The 23,679-nt window shown below is 44.8% G+C and overlaps 1 protein-coding gene across 1 annotated transcript in view; it reads right to left on the bottom strand.

Annotated features, from left to right (window-relative positions):
- The window catches only part of ankfn1b (ankyrin repeat and fibronectin type III domain containing 1b), a 122,287-nt gene extending 99,800 nt beyond the window's left edge, over nt 1-22,487 (bottom strand). Inside the window, exons 1-3 of the mRNA XM_071907312.2 lie at nt 22,369-22,487; nt 12,403-12,584; nt 5,808-6,046 (exon numbers count right to left, since the gene is read on the bottom strand). Of these exons, the coding sequence (XP_071763413.2) occupies nt 5,808-6,046; nt 12,403-12,584; nt 22,369-22,487 (540 nt within the window). The remainder of the gene's footprint in view (nt 1-5,807; nt 6,047-12,402; nt 12,585-22,368) is intronic.
- Between the last annotated feature and the right edge of the window lie 1,192 nt (nt 22,488-23,679).

Raw genomic sequence — 23,679 nt, 5'->3', positions numbered from 1 at the left:
GTTAACGTTAACTACATCCTCTGTACAGAATTGGCTCCTCATCCTCTTGTTCAAGCACGAGCTAACTAACCTCTAAATGTTGGCTCTCTAGTTACCTGCCAACCGGGGATGCATCCACTGCTGACCTGGCCAACGAGAACAAATGGGAAGTCCCAAGATTCATTGCGAGAATGATGCATCACATCCAAACAGTGCTGTAGTCTATTATACAGAGACAGTTGAAACAGATGGGAAAATGAACAGCTGTGTGTCTTAATTGATTGCGTGTGACAGCAAGCACACACTCCATCACAAACTGTAAAGATGCTTCTCTGTGCTCATTTTCTTGAGAAGTTTATTCTCTCCAAGACAACTTGGGAAGATCATTCTCCACAAGGACGCAATTATGGACTTGGCATTCTTGGGTTTGATATTCACTTAAGATATTTTGTAAACAGATGGCCGGGCTGGGCAGTTTCCAATCTGTCCAAAATCTAAAGAGATGTTTTGCTGATAGCCTTGGTGCTGCTGGTGGAAATCTATAAATAAATCCCTCCCTCCCCTCCCTCAGGTGAATGCTGTGTGCTGGAGAGGCTTGTGAAACTACAACACAGCAGCAGGAAGGACCTTGAAGGAGAAGTACTGATTTAAAAACAGACCAGGTGGTAAGACTGAACTCAGAACTGACTCTGTGTTAGTCCTCGCTGCTAAACTCTCTATTAAAAACTAGCCGATGTCACTTCAGCATCTGGGCTCTGTACCTGAGCAAGATGTTCTTTGGCTTTGTGTGTGATGTGTGTGTTTGTGAATGATTATGCGCGAGCACACTCTGTGCCTCTCTCCAGACAGCGCTAATGACTCCAAACAGAGTCAGCTTCGCCATAGGAAACAGAGACGTATCTATTTAACCAATCACAGCCAGCCCAGGAGCCTTTTAATCCACACAATGAATATCAATCACCTCATTGGACAAGAGGGGCACCACTGAGATCCCCTGCCAATACAAAAAGGGATGTATGTGTGTGTGTGTGTGTGTGTGTGTGTGTGTGTGTGTGTATGTACATGTACATGGTCTGTCTGAAATTCGTCTTGCTGCGTTCCCAGTGGGTTTTAGTCATCGACCACCACTGAATCAGGAAATTGTGAGAAACAACAATTTACATCCCCTGGCTTATGAATAAATGGAGCAAAATGGACTCCCCTCGTTCCATTTAATAGAGAAACTTTGTGAGTCAGAGTGCGGCAGAGCAAAGCGCTGCGAATGGGCACGAACAAAGCATTATGTAGTTACAGCCATTCAATCAACAGAAATGATACGGTGTGTACTTTGATTATGTGGTTACTCAGCCCCTTCGCCTGCCGCTGTTACGCCGCGAGTGCAATCACACACTCACACACATTTACATGTGGCGGTACACAAATAAAATTCCCCAGCACACAAACACTCATATTTACAAAGGTAAACAAATTTTCAATCGGTTACACACACATACACAAAACACATGCAAAGCATACACAGATACACAGAGACACACACACACTAAAATACCCCCCCACACACACACACACACACACACACACACACATACATCCTCTTTACTCGTTCCACTTCTCCATTTACGCAAACAGCTCGCTCCTCCAGACAGTGAGTCATGTATAAATAAAGCATAAGTATAAAGCATGCAGACTGGGTCGAGAGATTCAATTTCTGTTTGACTAAACATTTGAATGGGCGAGACATGTGATTCAAGTCACTTTGAACGTGGTTTGATCCTTGGTGCCAGGCACCCTGGTGTCATCATCTCAGAAAAGGCCGCCCTCCCCGGGATTTTGGCACAACAGTTGTTGACAAGATGCATCCCTTCATGCCTCCCCTTTTTTTCAGATGGATACTTCCAGCAGGAATCCATTCATCAAAGAATTCAGGCTGTTCTGGAGGCAAAAGGAGTTGCTGCCTGGTACTAGCTAGGTGTGTGTAAAGAGAGACAGACACGTACACATGATGCACAAAAACTTCGCACACATGCACATACAGTACATGCGCACACAAACACGCCCACTACCCACTCTCACAGGAATCTATGACATTTCACAATACAAATCGTCTAGTGCGGCATCTCCTCATCTGCTAGCAGGGGAGAAGGTTAGCAGAATGAATTTTCATTATCATATAGATACAGCAGTTGCATAAACAATACAGGCAATGAATGTATTGTAGCAGGGTGAACTGTTTTGGTTTTCAGCCACACTCCACACTGTCAACTACGAAATGAAAATGACAGTGTGGGCAGAGGAAGTGAGAGCTGCTGTTGAGGTGCTCTTGAGCAAGGCAGTGAACCCCAAATTGTTTCAGCGTAACTGTAACTGTAAGTTTAGCCAGGCGCTGCTGCAAAACAGCAAGCATGCTCAGTCAAGAAAGGTTAAAAAAAGCACTTGTGCACTAGCTGTTGTGAACGTTATACAGGGAATGCTTGCTACATATTGCAGGCGAAGATGTAAAAGGAAAACAACTTAACTGTGTGCCGTATGTGGTCGAACTTGAGAGGTTTGGACTTGAACTTGAAAGATACGCAGCACTTAGAGTGTGGTAGTTTGGAGGGCAAGCTCACTGGAGATGAGATGATACTTTTAGATCATCAACTTTCACCGTAATGCACAGTTTGGCAGAGTTACAAACAAGGGCTCACGTTCTCTCTCCTTCCTCTCACCTCTACCCTCTCCTTGTCTCTCTCATTCACTCACATACACACACACACAAACACCTACACATATTTACTCTCTCTCTCTCTCTCTCACACTCTCTCCCTCTGCTCTTTCTTTACCTATATCACACACATAGACACAGACATGCACATTTACACCCACTCATTCTCCTTGTGTCCCTCCCTGCTGCATCACCGCCCCGATATTGAGGCATTGTTGTTCTGCTGTGTCATTGCCAGCCTTACTCCTCTCTCCAGAATAAAACGCCTTGATGCGTGAACGTTGCTGCATAACTGCTGTTTGTGTGAGCCAGCGGGCAAGGCTACTGCTGTTTTTGTCACTGTTTTTGTCATTTTGATGAAGCAAGTGGTGCTCCAAAGAGCGTTAAAGTGATAAGCAACAATAAGCCCCTCTAAATTTATTCTCCTTGCATGCATAACAAACACGGCAACACTGCCGTCTGGCTTTCTGGAGAGACAGAAGAAAAGAGAAGAAAGGAGAGAACGCATTTCTGACTGAGACAGACAGACAGACAGAGAGAGAGAGAGAGAGAGAGAGAGAGAGACGAGCAAGGGAGTGTAAATGAGTTTCAGGGAAAGACATAAAACTTGCCTCCCAAATGTGGAAAAAACTTTCTGTCTCTTTCTCCCAAAAAATAACAGCACTTGTTGCCTCTTGCAGGTAGAGATAAATTGAAATACAAGGGAAAGATAAGACCTGAACACAGCTGCCCTTATAGAGTATAACCTCTCTGTCTGATGGTCTATCAACATGTCTTTCTCTCTGTTTTTTCTGTGTATCTTGTACTAGAACTGGCGGGATTACAATCCCAATGGGGGCCTACATATTGAAGATACACTACATTGAATAAAAGCATCCACCAAACACATTATAATATGCAAGTGTAAAACCTTGAATATGATGCCATATTGTGATACCTAAGCTGTAGAAAGATGCATAAATATGTAATTTTTAATTCTGCTTCTAATGCGGTTTGCCATCAAGAGACAAGATTGCCTGAGATCTCACCCCAAAACACAGGCGGCAGGTCATCAGGTCCAATGCCGTCCCCATTACAGGACACAGACGACTCTTCAAGTCGTCGGAACCGAGTGAAGTGTGGTAAAGGTTTGTCGGATTAGCTTGTTTCCTGTCTCTCAGATCAGTTCTGGATCTCCAGGTCTGACTTCGCTCTTTGATCGCACCCGCATCAAGCTCCAACTCCAAACAGCTAGCTCTATTTCACAGGCCCCCAAGATGTGTCACAAACAACTCGCTGAAATGTGAAAAGTCCCTCGGCGCTCTGCCAGAATCCCGTTTGAATTCCAGAAGGTTCTCCCTTCTTCTGCCAGCGACTGATGATAGGATCGCAAAATGCTCCGAGCAAAAATCATTCCCCCACTGCTCTTAGCGATCAGAAAGGACATCGATGTAAAATGCCCTTTCCAGACGCATTTTAGACAGCATCCAAAGACCCTTGACTAGTGCACCACCAATTCAGGGTGTAGTGTACTATAGAGGGGAACCATACACATCACACACACACGTACACACACGTACACACCTCCAGGTCCCCCCTAGACTAACCCCTGCCTATGCTGGTGTCCTGTTGCACCTGCGACACTGGAGAACCAATTACAAAGCCCAGGCTGGTAATGAGGTCTCGACTTACCTGATCCAGTGACCGGGGGACAATATGGAGGCCTTTAATCTTTAATGAACACAGAATCCCTTTGCCCACTTCTTGCCTCATGGCTCCTCCAAAGTCCCATGAAACATAAACTTAACCTCTTGGATTGGGAAATAAATATACCGCACACATGCCTGGGTGCACATTGAAATTGAAGCACGCGAACAGCCACACACAAGACCTCACTTGCACTATTAGATCAAATATGAAAAATGAGGTACAGTAGGAGCAATGAGGTAAAATAAGAAACACAGCATTGTCCAGATCTGTAAAAACAGATACGATACATCTAAACCACAGTATGAAATTATTCCAATTGTCTGAATAGAAGTTTTTCTAGACATAATTGGTCAAAAGCGTGGAACGTCATAGAGCTCCTCAGCTTAAAAGGCAGGCGCCGGCAGCAGTACATGGCAGAGCAGCAATTCAATAGGAAGTTGATATCTTGGGAGTGATTAAGGAGATTGGACTCCTTCAGGAGGACAGGTGGGCTTTATATGGAAAATGTCATAGCACTGGGTCAGATAGTGGGCGCTCAGCTGAAGAGGAGCAGATTAAAGCCAATCTAAATGAAAAAAATAGCTTAAAGATAGAGGAAGGGAGATAAGAGAGGTTGAGAGAAGCGGAGGGAGATATGTGAAGTAGAGAGAGAGGGAGAGAGAGAGAGATTGAGAGAGAGAGAGAGAGAGAGAGAGCACTACAGGAGGTTGTGAGAGTCATGTTGTTCAGATCTGAGAGCTGCTGCAACGCCCTGCATCATTGGCTCATTCTCACAGTGAAGAAGACTTGAGCCAAGTTTCTACTGAATGGCCATATGCAGTGTCCTCTGGGTGCTCAGCTGCAGGCAACGAACGCAACTCTTCTGTCTGAGCCAAGCCCAAAGGTGAGAGTGTGCACTTACGTGTGTCTCTGTACGTGTGCCCACATGGGTGTGTGTGAGTGTGTGTGTGTGTGTTGAAAAATAACTTGTCTTTACCTCATTATGTGAGTTAAACACTGGTCCAAGGCAGTGACATGAACAGCTAGAAAATAGAAATAGAATATCTGCAGAGATACACACTCCCTGACTGACAAATGCACACGAATGATTGAAACGAGTTGAGTCAATCAAGGTCTGAAAGGTTGAGGTGGCGGGGTTCAGTTTGGCCACTATTCCGCTGATCAAGCACAGACAGAGTAATGTTTCATCCACTCCTTTTTGTTCTAGGTTGTGTGAAGAGAGCAAAGCTGGCTGTAACGTTGCAGTTCTACCAAGGTGTTTGAACTGTGTGATGAAGAGAACAAAAGGGAAAATTCAGCCACACTCGGTTGGCCGGGGAGTAAGCAAACTTTGATTATAAAGCCAACACCTTCTGGCTATCCTTGCCTTCCTCGGTGCCAAAGACTTTTTATTTTTCCTAGTGGAAAGAAATAGGAAATGTGAGATCAAACTTACAAACTTCCTCTTCAGCTTGCCCTTGCTGCCGCGGCTCGCCTTGCCTTCGGCCGCTGCCCCCGAGCCGTAGTCCGAGCCCATGCCCAGGTGGTCGTCCACGGAGACGCTTTTGCGGAGGTAGGCGGCTCGTGCCCGGAAGTGGGAGAAGGGCGACTGGGAGCGAGGGCGGGCCTCGGCGCACCCGCCTCGCCCCGGATCCTCCTCGCCCTCCATGTCATCCTCCAAACGCCACAGCTCCCCTGGAGGAGGACAGGGGGGGAAGGAAGGAAAGAGAGAGGGTGATGATAACAGGGTGCAGTCAGGGAGGGGAGAGGGGGGAGAGAGATGTGGGGGGAGATGGAGAAGAAGGTATGGAGAAAGAGAGAGAAAGAGACAGAGACACCCAGAGGGGGATATATGGGGGCAAGAGAGACAGGACAGATGATGAACATTTGTTTACAGTCTTGCAAACTCATACAGTCCATAAACTGTGGATTGCCATCCAGTGATTGCTTTCATAAAGTATCTCCCAAATGTAATTAAGTTTCATTTTAAGGTGCCATATTTTACATCCAGCCATTATTCCCTGCCCGCCTCTTTAATGACTTGACTATGATTCCATATACTAAAATGATGGCTCCTCTAAAATGAAGGGGAAGGAACAAATTTCCAGTGACAGTAGCGTTTTTCTCCAGCTCTGACACGATGGCTGGGCTTTCAGTCACACACCAGAGATGGATATGTGCTGTCAGGATCTAGCTTGCTGCACTAATCGCAGCCGACTTCCTTCGCTCTGCTTCTGATGTTCGGCAGACATCCTGTCAACATCCAAGGCCTGACTGACTAACAGTAGTCATAAAACGCCCGTCGGTCATTCAGTTACTCACTGAGCCTGATGCATACTGGCTAAGCTACAGTTAGTCGATCCACACGGGGGGACGAATGCAAAAAGCCGGTGGCCCCCTGGTTTAATATGATTACAATTTCCGACAATGTGTCAAACTGTCAAAAGATTTTAGAGAAGGTTTAGAGACAATGGCAAGAATTTCAAAGTGGAATGGACGAGGAAGACGCGACTGTCTACCCCAACACCGACCCGCATACCTCCCACTCCCACACCTCCCTTGGCCGGCTGGGACATTGAAGATACTGCACAATTAGGATTAGGGTTTTTTAATCATATACAACAACATTAAGACACCGTCTAACAAATCTAAACTGATCCTCGGAATCGCTTTGTGATGACACATTTTATCAAAAGATTTCCACTGCAGGTATTTCGGCAGATGTCTTCAGAGAGTGCTTTTATGGGCACTTGTGAATGATCCCCAGAGTGTGTGTTATTACAGCATCAGTTCCACTGTCTGAATAGCAGCCAAAACACATCCGGCTTCCATGCTGAGGTAAACAACAGTGAAAGGAAATGACTAGAGAGCGACTCCCAGTACCAGTTCTAAGGCATACTTGTCACGAAAATGGGATGTTGCTTTAAGCCTTGAATGGACCATAGATGGGATATTAAACTCGAATTAAAAAAAAAAAAGAATAAAAAAAAAGACTACTACTGTGGAGAGAGAGAGGAGCACGGCGGCACCATGGTCGATGACAGCGGTTGCTAGGCAACAAGGGGCAGCGCGAGACCAGAGTCTCTCTCAATTTGATATTTGCAACAGAGCGGCAGCGGGGGAAGGGAGAAGGAAAACAGAGAGAGAGAGAGAGAGAAAGAGAGAGAGTGTGAGAGAGAGAGAGAGAGAGAGAGTCAGGGCTTAAAATGGAAGCACTTGGACTGAAGAAGCCAATCGCAGTCTAGTTTAGTCTGTGATGATTAGAAGTAGTGACAGTAAAAATTGATTGGATTACAGCGCTGAGGGTTGGGGGTGATTTGATGCTCTTCCACCAAAGTGGGTTTATCGGGGGGGAAGATTCTCATAGTGAGAGAGAGAGAGAGAGAGAGAGAGAGAGATGTAGAGAAAGTCTCAGGCAGGGAAAGAGGTTTCATTCTTCTTCTATTTCTGTCTTCCACTTCTTTTTCTTGACTTGCCCCACCGCATGCTGTTTTGGTAATGGCCGTTAATCATGTGACGGGCCCAATTAAGTGCTTCATATTAATTGAATACAAACAAAAACACAAATTTGCTCATGGGGTTTTGGCTTCCATTAGGCAGGATAGGCTTTAGACAAACACTGAAGCACTGAAAACAAAAATGGTTGAAAATTGCTCCCAATCATGCCTTATAATCTAAAGCAGTCCCTGGTCTTTTTTTGTGTGCTGGAATGCAAGCTATCTGGACTTGAATTTCAATCAATTCTATCGACGTGATGAGGACACTGTTTGAAGTGTGTTAAGCATCTTGTGCAAATGATCCTCATCTTTCTCCACCTCCTCTCCACACTTGCCACAATGTGAATGACTGAGGTGTGCCGTCTAAAACTGAAAAGGGGAAGATTTTCCAAAGCAGGGCAGCAGGAATTAGAATAATAAGTAACAGTAAATATGTATAACTGTGTTTCACCCACCACTGAATAGGTAGGCTACATCACATAAAGCAGCTAACACCTCATTAATCATTCCAGTGGAGAGTTTTAGTGTCACTTGGGTATAAAAAGTACACAGTGTCCAACTTACTGAGGCTAAGCTGGCAAAGATTTACCCAAGTACTGATCCTTTCTGCTCACATTGTGGCGGTCAGCCTGCAAACCTAATGCAAATGTTCTGGCACTGCCTGAACCTCAGTACCTTTAACGCCTTCTGTGACATGTTTGGTGTTAAATCTGACGCAATTTGGTCCCATGTGATCATAGCCTTTTCCACACTCCGCATGAGGTGCTTGATCCTCATGACGCAGAAGCAACCCTCACTTACATCTTTTGCCCATTGGGTCAAAGATGTTATGTACTTCCTAAAATTAGAAAAAATTAAATATACACTAAAAGGAGCTTCTCAGACCTCCTTTAAAATTTGGACGCCATTTTCAGATTTTTATGATTCCTGAGAAGGAACCCTTGACAATTATGTGTAGACGTACCAAAATATAAGTCACAATTGTACTTTCATAATAATGTGACAAGGCATTGCAATGAGCAGGTTTTCTCTCTGTCCTGTTTACCTGTGGGTGTTGGGGTGTTGTGTGTGTGGAGGGGTGATCATGTTTGATGTGAACTGCATTTTTGTGGGTGCAGGGGTGGGAGCAGGGGTGGGAGATGCTGAAGTTTTATTTCTTTGGAACCTATGATGTCTTCTGTACTCTACACATTTCTTGGACTATAAAGTTGAACACATAAAACAGACATAGTTTGGTAAATTCAATAAAATAAAATGCAGTGCAAAGCTGGTGTTTACTTCATCACCTTTTCTACTAAGCCGATGGTTGTAAACATATCACCTACTGGATTAGCCGTGACATTGGTCAAACTGTCAAAGCAGGTAAAGGGCATTGTCATCGGCGTGTGTGTGTGTGTGTGTGTGTTTGTTAGAGGGCCCATGTGTAGTCAACTGGCATGGGTTTAGAGGAGTGGATCTGGTCTGGAATGATAACAGAGAGAGAGAGAGAGAGAGAGAGAGAGAGAGAGAGAGAGAGAGGACTGTAGGGCATACACAGGGGATACATCCAGCTTTGGGTATGATTCGCACCAGCATCCACAGTGACCAAGAGTCAGCAACAGGAAGGAGGGGCTGGAGCCAGAAAGATGGAACGCAGTCAAGAAAGAAAGGACAAGATGCAGACAGAGAGAAATGAGACAGAGAGAGAGAGAAACAGACAGGCAGACAGAGGAAGGGCGGGACAAAGACACAACTATTGCTGTGTCAGCACTTTTTAGCTTACTTACTGTCTGTCTGTCTTTCTGTCTGTACCCACCACCGTTCTGACTAATGTCTGTCTAATAGATGTTGATAGGACAGCCTGCACCAACAGTGAAAAACCCATGTAAATATAGTATGTGTAAAGTTGAGACGACTGCTACCTGCACTGTTTTGTGAAATCAGAACCTAAATATCTTTCTAATATCAGTCCAAAGCAGTTTCCAAAGCTGTTTTTTATACATTTTAATCGAGCCATAATATCATATTGTGAAAATGTTGTGCTTGTTTTGGTTAATGTCGAACTTGGCCACCTCCTGCATGTCGCCGTCAGTCAAATGCTTGTTAGGAATATCTACCTGTCTGCCTGTCTGTCTGTCTGTGAATCCTCTGAGGTTTGATATTATTTCAAGAGTAAGACTTGACTTTATTTCAAGAACTTCTTTTCCTCTGATGTTTGCCTTTTCTTATCTCTCTTTACTTTCCTGAGTTTGGCTTTTCCCTTCTCTCCCCAGCCAGGCGGAGGACAGAAGAGGATGCAGAGTGGAAGTGAGGATGGGTGGGATGGTTTGGTGGCTCGTAAAATAACAGCTCCAGAAATTGCTAAGAAAAGATTCCCCCAATGTTAACTGTTTTGCACCTGTGCAAGCTTCTCCTGTATGACACATCACAGCTAGGGATGATACACCAGCCGATTGAAAGCATCCGCAAGACAACCTTATCTCAACGATGCTTTACTGACATGTGCCAATTCTAATCCATCTTCAGCAGCGGAGAGCTTTGATCGAGTCGAGTTGAACAACGCTGATCAGCAGTGACAGACCGATCTTGACTGTGTGTGTCTATCTGTGCGTGTGTGTGAAGAGAAGAGTGCAAGGCTGTCTGACGCAAGGCAGATCCTGCTCTGACCCTGCAGCTTTGAGCTTTTACGCTACGGCTGATGGCTCACTGACAGTTGTCAGGTCTGTCTGTGTCTTGGATGTGGAGTTGAGGGTTGGAGGGCAGATTACTTCACAGTTGACCCCCTTTGGAAGATGTGAGAGCTGCTGGAAGCAGAAGCCACTGTTCTTTAGCTATCCACTGAGAAACTAAGATTTTATTAAAACATCGGCCAGTTTTAAAACCCTAACCCTAAGTATTGGTGGTCAGTATCAGTTTTGAAAACTTTTAATACTTTTGAATATTTGACAAATTCCTTTTTTTCTCTGGTTTCTCTTTTAGTACTTAGTGTGCTTAGCCATCCTTTTGGAACTTTTGGTCATCTAGTGTTTTCTATGTACGAGTTTATTTTGATCTACATAGATCAAAGTCCTATTCCAGGCCTACAGTGGGGTTGGATTCCATATAAATCCTCACCATCTATGCTTCCATCCTGTAAGAGACCTCATCCCTCCTTAAGATGGAAGCTAACTTTGCCGGCAGGGCATGGCCTCTGAACTCCATGACAATTTTTCATCTCAATTTCCAATTCTGGAGATGGTGTGTAAGGCACAGGTGAAGGAATAAGTGTTTGATTTAGAAGAGAGAGAGAGACAGAGAGAGAGAGAGAAAGCGAGAGAGAGAGAAGATATATCTTCATGCACACACTCCTGCTGAGACAGGTAGCCGCTGTGTGCTCTCTATCAGGTGAAGCAGATATCAAAAGATCGCAGACGGAATTTGAGGAAGTTTAAAGGGGGAAGGAAAGCGACATGTTTCACAGCGTATCAGAGAGGAATCAGAAGGCTTTGGTTTAATCCCTAGCAGCCCCTTTTCTCCAGTCTGACACACTTTTCTGATAGCCGACCATGTCGTGGGCTCAGAGGTCTGAGAAACAGCAGGTTGCCTCCCTGAGGGCCGAGTGTGTCAAACATTTAAACCACACGCATGTGTTTTAATAGCGCCATATATTTTTATCTAGCCACTTACAGAATAATTGTAGCTCTTAAGACATGGAGCGGATGTTGGTGACTGAATGACAAACTGAAAAGGTAAAGGCCACTTCCATTTCCCTTCACATAAGCCAGACAGAGCCAGCCATTTCAGGATGAAAATGAGGGGGACATTTTTTTTAAACGTTTTTCCTGAAACAGGTATTTAGAAAAGTTTGTGCTTGTTAAAAAATGAAGACGGGTAGACTACTACCGTGATTTTCAAGAAAGGTAGCCTCTTGACTATCTCTTGCCCCACTGCAACGTGGATAATCCAGTTAAGCATGCACTAGAGCGGGGGTCCTCAATTCCAGTCCTCGAGGGAGTCCTCCAGAAGGTTTTGTTCATGCCACACCTGGTCTCAGGTGGACACAGGCCAGGTGTGGCTCATTAAGTACCAGGGAGGACCAAAAGTCTACAGGACACTGGCCCTCGAGGACCCCTGCACTAGGGACACTTCTCCCCTTGAAATACAAGGCAAGAGTAAACATGCCAACCGCCATGAATGCTGCAGTTTCCCTCATGGCCAATCAGTAACAAATATGTCACCTTGTTTAGAAACTGTAATTGTTGAGCTAGAGTACAGTGGTGAGATGCATCATTTCCCCAAATTTCATCAAGATTTGATCAGTGGTGTCTGAGATATCACGTATGACACGCGGGCAAAAAATCTGAAAATTACGAAAATTATGAAAAAAAAAGATTCAAGATTTTTTTCTGAGATATCGCGTGTGATGGATGAACAAACAAATCAATTCATAGACAAAAATGGGAATGTTTTGCATGGAGCTAGCATTGTGGCCCTGGGTGTGTTGCAGTCCAGTCTACGTTCCAGTCAAGTGGTGTTAAGCGATGCCAACTGAAAAAGGGTTATTTAGTTGTGAGCTTTACTCCATTGTGTGTTTACCTGCAGGAGGCAGAGTGCAGGCCTTGGGGTGGCTGGTGGCAGAGGGCGGGTTCTTCCTGCGAGGAGGACTCCCACCAATCAGGTCCGAGTGGTGGACCCTGGAGACCGTAGGGGACTGGGGGATGCTGGGTAGGGTACGCGATTTAGCCAATATGGGCCTCTGCAGCTTCCTCTCCAGTGACCTGGTCAGACAGCAAGGAAAACAATCAGTGTTCACGCCACTTGCTCAATTCAAATAGTGTTATGTGATGTCTTCGGCATCATCCTAATGCTAAAATTATACCTATACAGTAATGTTAACACTAAGAAGGGCAGAGAACAAAAAGGAATACCGATACATGTGCATAAACACCCACACACACACACCCACACACACACACAGCCTATTGGTAACAACCAGCAAGAGAGCAGCTGTACCGATCAATAGTGAAATTACTTCCACCTCAGCATAATCAAGCTGAAGGCCATTTGGAACACAGTCAATAACAATAGCTTCCTCTTATAGCATCTGAGAGACCACACACTCCCCAGTGGGAAACTAATCAATAGTCACACTGACAAGTCCTCATATCAAGATCGACTTAATAAGAAATCAGTGACAAGCCATAACACAAACCCTACGAATATCACTGATGAGACGTGATGTGTCTGTAAAATAGTTGCCTTGTTTGTTTTTTGTTGGTTTTTGTTTTAGGTTGCTTTTCATTTTTCACTTTTATTTTTTAAACAAGCCATAGCCAAATATTTTTCACCATTCATTTCATACTGATACCCATAATGTTTTATTCCAAAGTCAAGCAACACCCTTAGCTTGTTGTCTCTTATAGCACAAGAATATATACTGTATATTTTAGTTAACTGACACTAACTGACACTAAGGGTTATTATGCTACAATGCCCACACAGTAGATGTAACAGATATTACTGCATCCCTAAAATGTGCATGTCTAATTCATGTACAATAGAACAGAGAGAGGTAAAGAAAGGCACAGGCAAAAACTCAAGAATACTTCTGAGGCACCAAGTTCCCTTCTCATGCCAGTTCTGATGAGCTTGATCTGATCAAACTCGATGAAACGTGGAAAGCATTTCAGACGTCAGAGCCGGCCTGGCGTGAGCAGAAGAGGTCTAACCTCCAGACTCTTGCGTGACAAGTTTGGGTACAGAACACATGATCTCAGGCTGAAAATCAATCCAGCACACGTGAGCCGAGGTCCCCCAGGCTGAAGTGTCCCATCCTTTTCAGTTGGATGGATTCTAGCCTGTGCTGTTTTGTTCTGTTTGGCTGATATATATTTCATGAAAATAAATGTATTGGACTGATCTATGCTATGAAGATACATTCATTTTAATTTTGAGTCCATTAATCAATTGTTTCACTTTGATTCTGAACGAATGATAGAGAGATAAAGATGGAAGAAAAGCATCAGATAGAGATTAGGAGGCAATGGTAACACAGCAAGCAATTCAAGTCCATACACTGATGGCATGAGTACACCAACCTATTTGACTGTGTGTATTTGGATGTGTGTGTGTGTGTGTGTGTGTGTGTGTGTGTGTGCGTGCACGCACGTATAGACTCACTTTCCCCCATCTTCTCATTCTGTCGTTAGGTTTCTTGTTCTCAACCTCACAAATTACACATAGTTGACTTCTTTGTTTATTTTACAAAGGCATATATGAGATTTTTTTACTTTCATGCTTTACTCAGTGAGCTATACAGGACCATATTTCATCCAGTGGCATCAATATGTCCGGGCATAAGCTCTTCGTTACCTTGGTGTAAGCCAGCCAAGCCTATAGCCTTCGATCGAAACGTGGGATCACATTTAATGCATTGAATGCATTACTTTCCAATGGAAGTTAATTCATTTGAAATGAGAGAATTCATTACTGCTGCATCATTCCATTGCATATGCATTGCACTGTGAATAGTAGGTGCAGCTCTGAGCTACCCTTTTACATTTAATTTTCTAGACAAGTGCTCTTGAGTAAAATTCAAACTGTACCTCCTACTTGAGTGAAACAACCTCCTTGGATGTCTCAGTCCCGTTGAGTGGCCCAAGATGTATTAGCTGGCTTAGGGCTATTCATCACTTGGGAGCTATCTGGTAAACTGACACAGCCAGTTCTAAGTCAGCACATCCACAGACCTGAGAAGAAAACTATTGACATCGGCCCCGTGTCAGCTAGAAAACTGCTCCCCTGACACACACACACACACACACACACACACACACACACACACACACACAGGCACACACACAGTGGTTGGCCTCCCACCAGCACATCATGATGATAACACACTGGGCTGAACAGGCGGCCCAGGCCACTCTGACAATTTGGGCCTCACTCATCCTGCAAACCTGTTGCTAAGCGACTCTGTCTACAAAAACAGGAGGAGAGGAGAGAAGAGAAGAGAAGAGAAGAGAGGAGAGGAGAGGAGAGGGGAAAGAGGAGGGAGGAGAAGAGAGGGGAGGAGAGGGGAGGGGAAAGAGGAGGGAGGAGAAGAGAGGAGAGGAGAGGAGAGAAGAGGAGAGGAGGAGAGGAGAAGAGAGGAGGAGAGGAGAGGAGAGGGGAAAGAGGAGGGAGGAGAAGAGAGGAGAGGAGAGGAGAGGGGAGGGGAGGAGAGGAGAGGAGAAGAGAAGAGAGGAGAGGAGAGGGGAGGGGAAAGAGGAGGGAGGAGAAGAGAGGAGAGGAGAAGAGAAGAGAGGAGAGGGGAGGGGAAAGAGGAGGGAGGAGAAGAGAGGAGAGGAGAGGAGAGGAGAGGAGAGGAGAGGAGAGGGAAGGGGAGGGAAGGGGAGGGGAAAGAGGAGGGAGGAGAAGAGAGGAGAGGAGAGGAGAGGGGAGGGGAAGGGAGAGAGGAGGGAGGAGAAGAGAGGAGAGGAGAGGAGAGGAGAGGAGAGGAGAGGAGAGGAGAGGGCCTATTTTTCCTTCCCAGCAGCAATCTGCATTTACACAAAAACACTGTCTATCCCAGAGTTGTAAGCATCAAGCGAACCTCACATTTTCTGGTGCCAAATGTATTATCCTTGCTGGTGCAGTCATGGGAAACAACTCCTTGTCTTTGTTAGTGTGTGTGTGTGCCAGAGCGTTATGTGCGAGAGAGCGAATATGATAGTAAATGACAGAGAGAGATCAAGAATAAGAGAGAATGACAGAAAATGAGGTAGCAGAGTGAGAAAGACGGAGCGAGAATTAGCATGAACGACTGGATGTTCTGTGCTGATGGTGTGCACACCATGTGCGAAAAGGCAGCAGCGGGACAAAGTGTTTGTTCGAGATGGCCCCCGCACATACCAGCCGACCGTAAACAGCATCAACACATGTTTCTGAGCGTTTCTGGCTCGTCTCTCTATCTCTTTCTGTACTTGACTGACAGAGCAGAGAGCTCCCAGAGGACTTTGCAAAAGCTTCTGTTCTCTTTCTTGCTGCGGGGTGAAATACGTCTTGCTTTCACTGCCACAAAAACAGGTTTTAGTGCAACAGATGTACAGCGATTTGTATTCGCAACCTATTTTGATGCTAAAAGTAGCACAGACAACCCTTTGACTCCTCTCAACCGTGCACTGTGAAACTGCAACTTCTGAAGTATCTTCTTAAGCCTGATCCGAAAACCTATTTCTGAACAGTTGCAAATGGGAGAGGGTAAACAACGCTAGAATAGAGTCAAGCATGGGTAGTTTCTATTCTAAACCTCAACCGCTAAAGCTATATATTGAAGCATCATCTTTGAGGCCTGATTGAACGATGTAGCCTATGTTGGTGAATGCAGCTCCCTAGATATAGTGGGATCTATCCATGGTGCTGAATCAAGTACAAACACACACACACACATAAATACACATCCTCATACTCCTTCTCACACACACACACACACACACACACCTTTACCAAAAACAATACCAAAGGTTTTCATGAAACTGTCTTTGGTACACAAAGCCTTTGAGGCAGAATACTTTCAATTCTGCGATCAAAGCATTTCTGAGACTTAACACTGACTGAAATCAATTCTGTGTAATGAGTGCTACACATCTTCATCTAAGTCCATTCTTGAATATTCAGCCACTCGTACATTGGCACTAATGAATGTTCCATTTATTGTTGCAATGGATTGATGAAGTCAGTTCTTTCTAAAGCCAATGGTAAACAGCACATGTTTACGCATTCATGAGCTGTGTGAGTTAGCTTGGTCCTGAGCCAACCTCTAAAAGTCTCATTCAGTAGTGATGTGTTTTTCCCTCTGTGTGTGTGTGTGTGTGTGTGTGTGTGTGTTGAGGGGTGGGGTGGGGCATCACCACCCTGCCATTTCTCCTCTTCACCTCTCTTCTCCTTTCTCCCGCAATCACTTCTCTTCTCTTTTCTTCTAATCTTCTCTAGCCATCCCCTCACATTTCTTTTTTTTTGCAAGCCTCTTTTCCCCGCTCATCCCCTATTTCCTTTCAGATATTCCCTCCTTTTCATCTAGTCACACATCCCACCGCTCTCCAGGCAGCCTGCTTCGAAGTGGACTTGACAAAGAGACGCCTGGATATTTATAAAGTTGTAATCTACGGATAATACTGACCCAAGATAGCAGCATTTATATCTCTTTGTATCAAACAGGGGAGGGATTCGGCCTTGCTCAGGATATTGAGGGAGGAGGAGAGACGGGGTGACCCATCGGGACAGACGGATATAAACAGATTAGCCTCTGTTTAAAGCTTTCTGTATTTCAGCATAGAGAGGTATAAAGGTAGAGGACGCAGGTAGAAGGGCCACTAGATTCAATGAGAGCTGTGGCTGCTTTGATAAGCTGACGTGACAAGTGGGAACGTGTAAAGGCCATTCATTACAGACTGATGTACTTATCCCAGTTCATTATAGACTGGTGGACTTATCCCAGTTCATTATGGACTGGTGGACTTATCCCAGTTCATTATAGACTGGTGGACTTATCCCAGTTCATTATAGACTGGTGGATTTATCCCTATTCATTAATTATAGACTGATGTACTTATCCCAGTTCATTATAGACTGGTGGACTTATCCCCATTCATTAATTGAAGACTGACGGACTTATCCCCATTCATTCATTATAGACTGATGGACTTATCCCATTCATTAATTTTAGACTGATGGACTTATCCCCATTCATTCATTATAGACTGATGGACTTATCCCCATTCATTCATTATAGACTGATGGACTTATCCCAGTTCATTACAGACTGATGGACTTATCCCAGTTCATTACAGACTGATGGACTTATCCCAGTTCATTAATTTTAGACTGATGGACTTATCCCAGTTCATTAATTTTAGACTGATGGACTTATCCCCATTCATTCATTATAGACTGATGGACTTATCCCCATTCATTCATTATAGACTGATGGACTTATCCCATTCATTAATTTTAGACTGATGGACTTATCCCCATTCATTCATTATAGACTGATGGACTTATCCCCATTCATTCATTATAGACTGATGGACTTATCCCAGTTCATTACAGACTGATGGACTTATCCCAGTTCATTATAGACTGATGGACTTATCCCCATTCATTAATTTTAGACTGATGGACTTATCCCAGTTCATTACAGACTGATGGACTTATCCCAGTTCATTACAGACTGATGGACTTATCCCAGTTCATTACAGACTGATGGACTTATCCCCATTCATTCATTATAGACTGGTGGACTTATTCCAGTTCATTACAGACTGATGGACTTATTCCAGTTCATTACAGACTGATGGACTCATCACTGTTCATTATAGACTGATGGACTTATACCTGTTCAATACAACTGATTGACTTATACCTGTTCATTACAGACTGATGGACTTATCCCCATTCATTTATTATAGATTGATGGACTTATCGCCATTCATTCATTATAGACTGATGCACCTATCCCAGTTCATTACAGACTGGTGGACTTAACCCAGTTCATTATAGATTGATGGACTTATCCCAGAAAGGGCACAGTATTTCTGGCATCAGTGGTGCATGCTTTGATTTAAAAAACTTTTTGTAGTTTTATTGTGGTGCTGAATAAAACTTTCAGAGCCAGAGACTCAGCTCCGGTGTCTTTACATCTGTTCATGGGTTATTCAGTGGCTACTCTCTGCAAAAAGAACATGGTTCACTCTCTTCATCTGCTGACTGTTTTTGTTTTGGGGGTACATTTGCATGTAATCTACAAGATGTGTGCCTCTGGCGATCAGTGTTCAATAAGTGGGAGTAGCTAAAGAATATAATGATTTTTCCTCAACAGCAAAATGGACTTCAAAAGATGTGAAAAAATTTGAAAAATAAGCACTGTTGTTTTGTTGGAGGAAGGCAACGTTACAAATAAACTTCACATCATTCTACTTCATGAAAATGAATATCAAACTACATAGAAAAAATGGCTTTCTTTTTCCTCAGACGAACAGCCAAGAATTCAAAGTTGGCATCTCCTCTGCCATTTGATGATGGGAGTAGCTAGGAAATGTAGGGATTTAAAGAGAAGGACGGTAAAGATTAATATGAGCTCAAGTTCTTTATAGATAGTCAAAGTTTGGACATTTTAATGCAAGCTGGCATGAGTGGGAATGTAAGGGCTTTGAGCGCTGAAGGGAGCAGCAGGCACACAGCACAAGCTCTTGGCAAATCTAAATTTAGAGGCCATGCCATTAATCAGATCCAGTAAAAGGTGACAAGTGACGTGGCCACTTGCTGTGTATTTCCAAAGTGCAGGAGAGAGGTGATTATAAAAGAACCGGATATCCATTCACTCACAGTGACTAAGTCATCGAGTGATAACAATCTCTCTCTCTCTCTGTTGTTCTCCCTCTCTCTCTCTCGCTCTCTCACCCACACAGACACACACAGACATAAACACACGCATACGCATTTCCAATTAAATTCATATCTCTCATAATGTGAATAGATTTGCGTTATTGCGATTTCGTTATAAAGTGTGTACGTCTAGCCTGCACACACCTCCCGATCCCATCCAGTCGCAGACAAAGGAGGCAGAGCTCGGCTGTCCTGGTCCAACATCTAAAGACAGACGCCTGTCACAACTCTGATTCCCCCAAACCCCTCCGGCTCCTCCTCTCTGCCTGTCAGCTTACAAAGAGACAGAGACACAGAGAGAACAGCGGCAAGAGAAAAAGGCCGATAGAGGGGGGAAAGGGAGAGAGAGACATATCGAGAAGGAGATGAGAACGAGAGAAAGTAAGACAGAGGGAGAAGACGGGAAGAGATGGAGGGGCGTGGGAAGGGGGGCGGGTTGTGAGAGAGAGAAAGACTGTGTGGGAGAGACAGAGAGAGAGAGACTGTGGGGGAGAGGGAGATGCCGGATTTGTAATGGCAGGGAATCTAAGAGCGTTTTCATCCCATATCTGCCAGTCTAAACTCATTTCACACTCTGTTATTTTATTTTTTTTACATTTTTCTCTTTTTTTGTACCAGATGCCCACCCACGTTAACAGTTCTGGTGTGGGTGAGATGAAAGTTGCCTAGAGTAGTCTACAGAGTGGGGGGGGAGGGTTACGGATAAAAATAAGAGAATAGGTATTTCTGCTAGCATCTGTGTATTCTCAGAGATTTTGATTCTGATTATTCTATCATTTGACATAAGCTCATGAGAAATTCACATACTATCAAGACTTTTGGAGGTTCGGGATTTTTTAATCTGCAGCACAAATTAAGTTTCTCTCTCTTTCAAAGGACACTAACACCTGTGGTACAAAACGGTGAGCAGAAAGAGAAACACAAGACTCCAAAGTTGCCTCCAAACATGTATGAGCCCGCCTTCACACTATTTTTACTTTGGTCTATGGGTCCTATTTGATGGGGGGGCGAGACAACTGCGTTCTCTCTCTGAATCTAGGAGGCTAATTGCAGTGCTGTCATTCAAAGCAAGGGGTTGTTAGAACTTTGCAAAGCCACGGAAATGAAGTTTGCAGAGTGCGAATTGCTTCTGTGTGACACAAAAGAAACTGCATCGAAAGTGCTGCAGTGGAAGCCAAACTTTAAAATCTATTTGCAAAGGTATATCAGGTCCCAACAACACACCTTCCATCTATCTGGGGAAAATGTCATTCCAGGAAAAATTCAATTAGATATCTTTAACATATATCTCTATGCCCAGTGCAATTCAGAAGATTTGGGTATATGTGGTATTGAGGAAGTCTGTGCTTTGTGTTGTCTAAATGGGATGTGAATGATTCATCCAGCCATAGGGAGAGACATCCTGGCGATTGTAGTGTGAAATATGTGCTGTGGTGGACTGGCTGAATGCAGTGAAGTTATATATTTACATTTTAGGCTAAAATATGCTTCAATTCCTAAATCACCAACATCACAAGCAGCCACTAATAAGAAGATCAAACAACATCCTGAATGAGACTAATTCAGTAGCAGTAATACCAGTTTATATGCTGGGCTATGTGTCATATTTCAACAATATGACAAAAGCCTGCATGTCAGTGAGTGGACAGCGAATACACAGAGAAAACATACACATCACTTGGCTGCACATCAGTGGTAACAGCCCCAATCTCAAGCTTATACAAGTTGTCTTGAGACAGATCAACAGACTGACATGGTGACACAATACATTGGTGCAGATGTGACTTTGTATGTGCAGCGCATAATCCTTTATGATTTAGACACCTGAACCATCCCCCCACTCATAGCCGTAGTACTTTGATAGTATATTGGAAATGATTATCAAATGATCATCACTGAGCTGATGGTTTTCATTTGAAAACCATCAGCCAACCAACCTTGATTTGAAGTAAAATGGTGGGGGCAATGTAGAACCTATTTAATTTAGTCATCAGTATGATTAAGGACAGGAGATTAAACATGGCGCGCTGCATGCACACACACATGCACAAACACCACAGTAGTAGTAGCTGTTTGGGGCAGCGGTAGCCTTGAGGTTAGAGGAGTGGGCTTGTGACCACAGATTGTCTGGGAAATAATGGAAACTGAATGACAAACATTGACCCCTCCCTCAACAACTACCATCAATTTGCCCTTGAGCAAGGCACTTCACCCCCAGCTTCTCCAGTGGAGCTGCTCAGCAGCCAACAGTAAAAGACTGCGGTCGTACTGGGCAGCTCCCAGGAGTGAATGTGTGGAACAGCGTGAGTGTGAGGCAGGGTGTTACTGGAAAAGAGCAAGCAAACAAAGCTCAGTCGACTTTCTCCTTATCCTTATCTAACCCTCTTTCTGCCCCTCTTCCTCTATATATCTCCTTCTCCTCCTTTTCTGTCCCAGAAAAAACCCCAGTATTCAACAGCGTGTCACCTCCAGTCTGTGGGGAGAGTCTATAGCCATTACCATGGCTGGTAGCACACATCTACTGCACCTCCTCACTTATGTAACACCAGGCACGTTTACACACACACACACACGCACACATACACGTGCTTACATGTACAAACACGTACACGCACACACATATGCATGAAAGTGTGCATACATGGTGTGTGCGTGCGCAGACACACACAAACACACACACTGATTGATCATCTAGATAGGAAGTGATCCAGACCTGTAGAAACGGCAGCTGGATGCACTGAATCTGTGGCTATTTAGATTCCAACGCTTTGGCATCATCACCTCATCAAAATCACACAAAGACACAGACTGACTGTAGTGTGATATGTAATCAGAGCATTCTCAAGATATAGGATGTGATCACACGTAAAGACATGACAGTGTATAGTGGGGAGATGCGCTGTTTACAGGCACAGGAACAAATGTATGGTGTACCCAGGTAGACTGGCATACCAGTACACAGACACAAACACACACACACACACACACACACACACACACACATACAGCCCACCAGTGACAAGCCAGGCAGAAGGCAGACAGATGAGGACATTCCTTGTTACCTGTGCATATGGCTACAGGCAGACACACACACACACACACAGACACACACACACACACACACACACAGGTTACCTGGCCTCTGCCACAGTGCAGCAGTAGCTGCCGCTGCGCCGCGAGCTCCTGCCCACCCGCAGCTCCTCTCGAGACTTGCGGCGGTTGAAGTAGTCTGTGAGTTTCCCAAAACTCGCCATCTTTCCTCTCGCCTCCCACCTCCACCTCCTTCTCTCCTTTTGCCTTCCTTTCCTCTTAATGCCCCCGAAAAACAAAACACCAACAACAAAAAATGTTGAGTTTGTTGTTCGGCAATGCAAAAACTCCTCGGCCGCGACCCGCAGACCCTCTGTCTGCGTTCCTCTACTTCTACCTGGGCTCGGCCGCACAGCGAGGCGTCAGCCGCGGGTCCGAGTCTCCCCGTCCTCCCTCATCCTCCTGTGCGTAGGGATTAATGCGTGGCAGAAATAGCCAAACCTCTCGCTCTCTCCTTCCCCTGCCTCTCTCTCCCCCTCTTTCGATCGTCTGCTGCCGCGCTCGCAGCACATACACTGACTCCCTCTCAAAATAGTAACGTTTGTAACTGCCTACCAATCGACACAGCAGGAGCAGTACCCCCGCAGTGGAGAGCAAACGAGAAGGAGGAGAGGAGAGATAGATAGAGAGAGAGAGAGGGGGAGGTGGGTGCTCTACGCCGGTCTCTCTCTGTGTTGGAGAAAGCAGAGCTGGTGGGTGAATATGAGCTGCTATGATGTCTGTACCTAAGCCCCCCCTACCTCTCTCTCTCTCTCTCTCTCTCTACCTCTCTCTCTCTCTCTCTCCCTCTACCTCTCTCTCTCTCCCTCTACCTCTCTCTCTCCCTCTACCTCTCTCTCTCTCTCTCTCCCTCTACCTCTCTCTCTCTCTCTCTCTCTCTTCACCTCACATTCTCTGTGTCTCTTTTTCTCACGCACATACACGCATTCTTACACACACCACTGTTTGACGCTCGGTGAGCACACACACACACACACACACACACACACAAACAACCCTCGATCATTCAAAGCTAGAGAACAGGTGGTGGTACTGGTGGCTGAGCTTTGTGTGTGTATCGCTGTGTCTCGCTGTCCATCTCTCTCTCTCTCTCTCTCTCTCTCTCTCTCTCTCTATCTCAACCTGCAGTGCACCTGCTTCATCGTCGATCATACCTTTCCCATGCCTGTGCTTGTCTGTGTGTGTGTGTGTGTGTGTGTGTGTGTAGAGGGGTATCTCTCTCTTTAACTCTAATTTCATCAATAACGAAAAGCAAGCAGAGACGCTCGGTCATGACCGGCCGGTGGCCTCATGCATTTATCTGCAGGAACTACACTCTAAATAAAAACAATTGATCGGTAAGAACAGTGCAGGGAG

Source organism: Centroberyx gerrardi, chromosome 20 (genome assembly GCF_048128805.1).
Source record: "Centroberyx gerrardi isolate f3 chromosome 20, fCenGer3.hap1.cur.20231027, whole genome shotgun sequence".
Classification (NCBI taxonomy): Eukaryota; Metazoa; Chordata; class Actinopteri; order Beryciformes; family Berycidae; genus Centroberyx; species Centroberyx gerrardi.
This window is presented reverse-complemented; position numbering and strand designations above follow the sequence as displayed.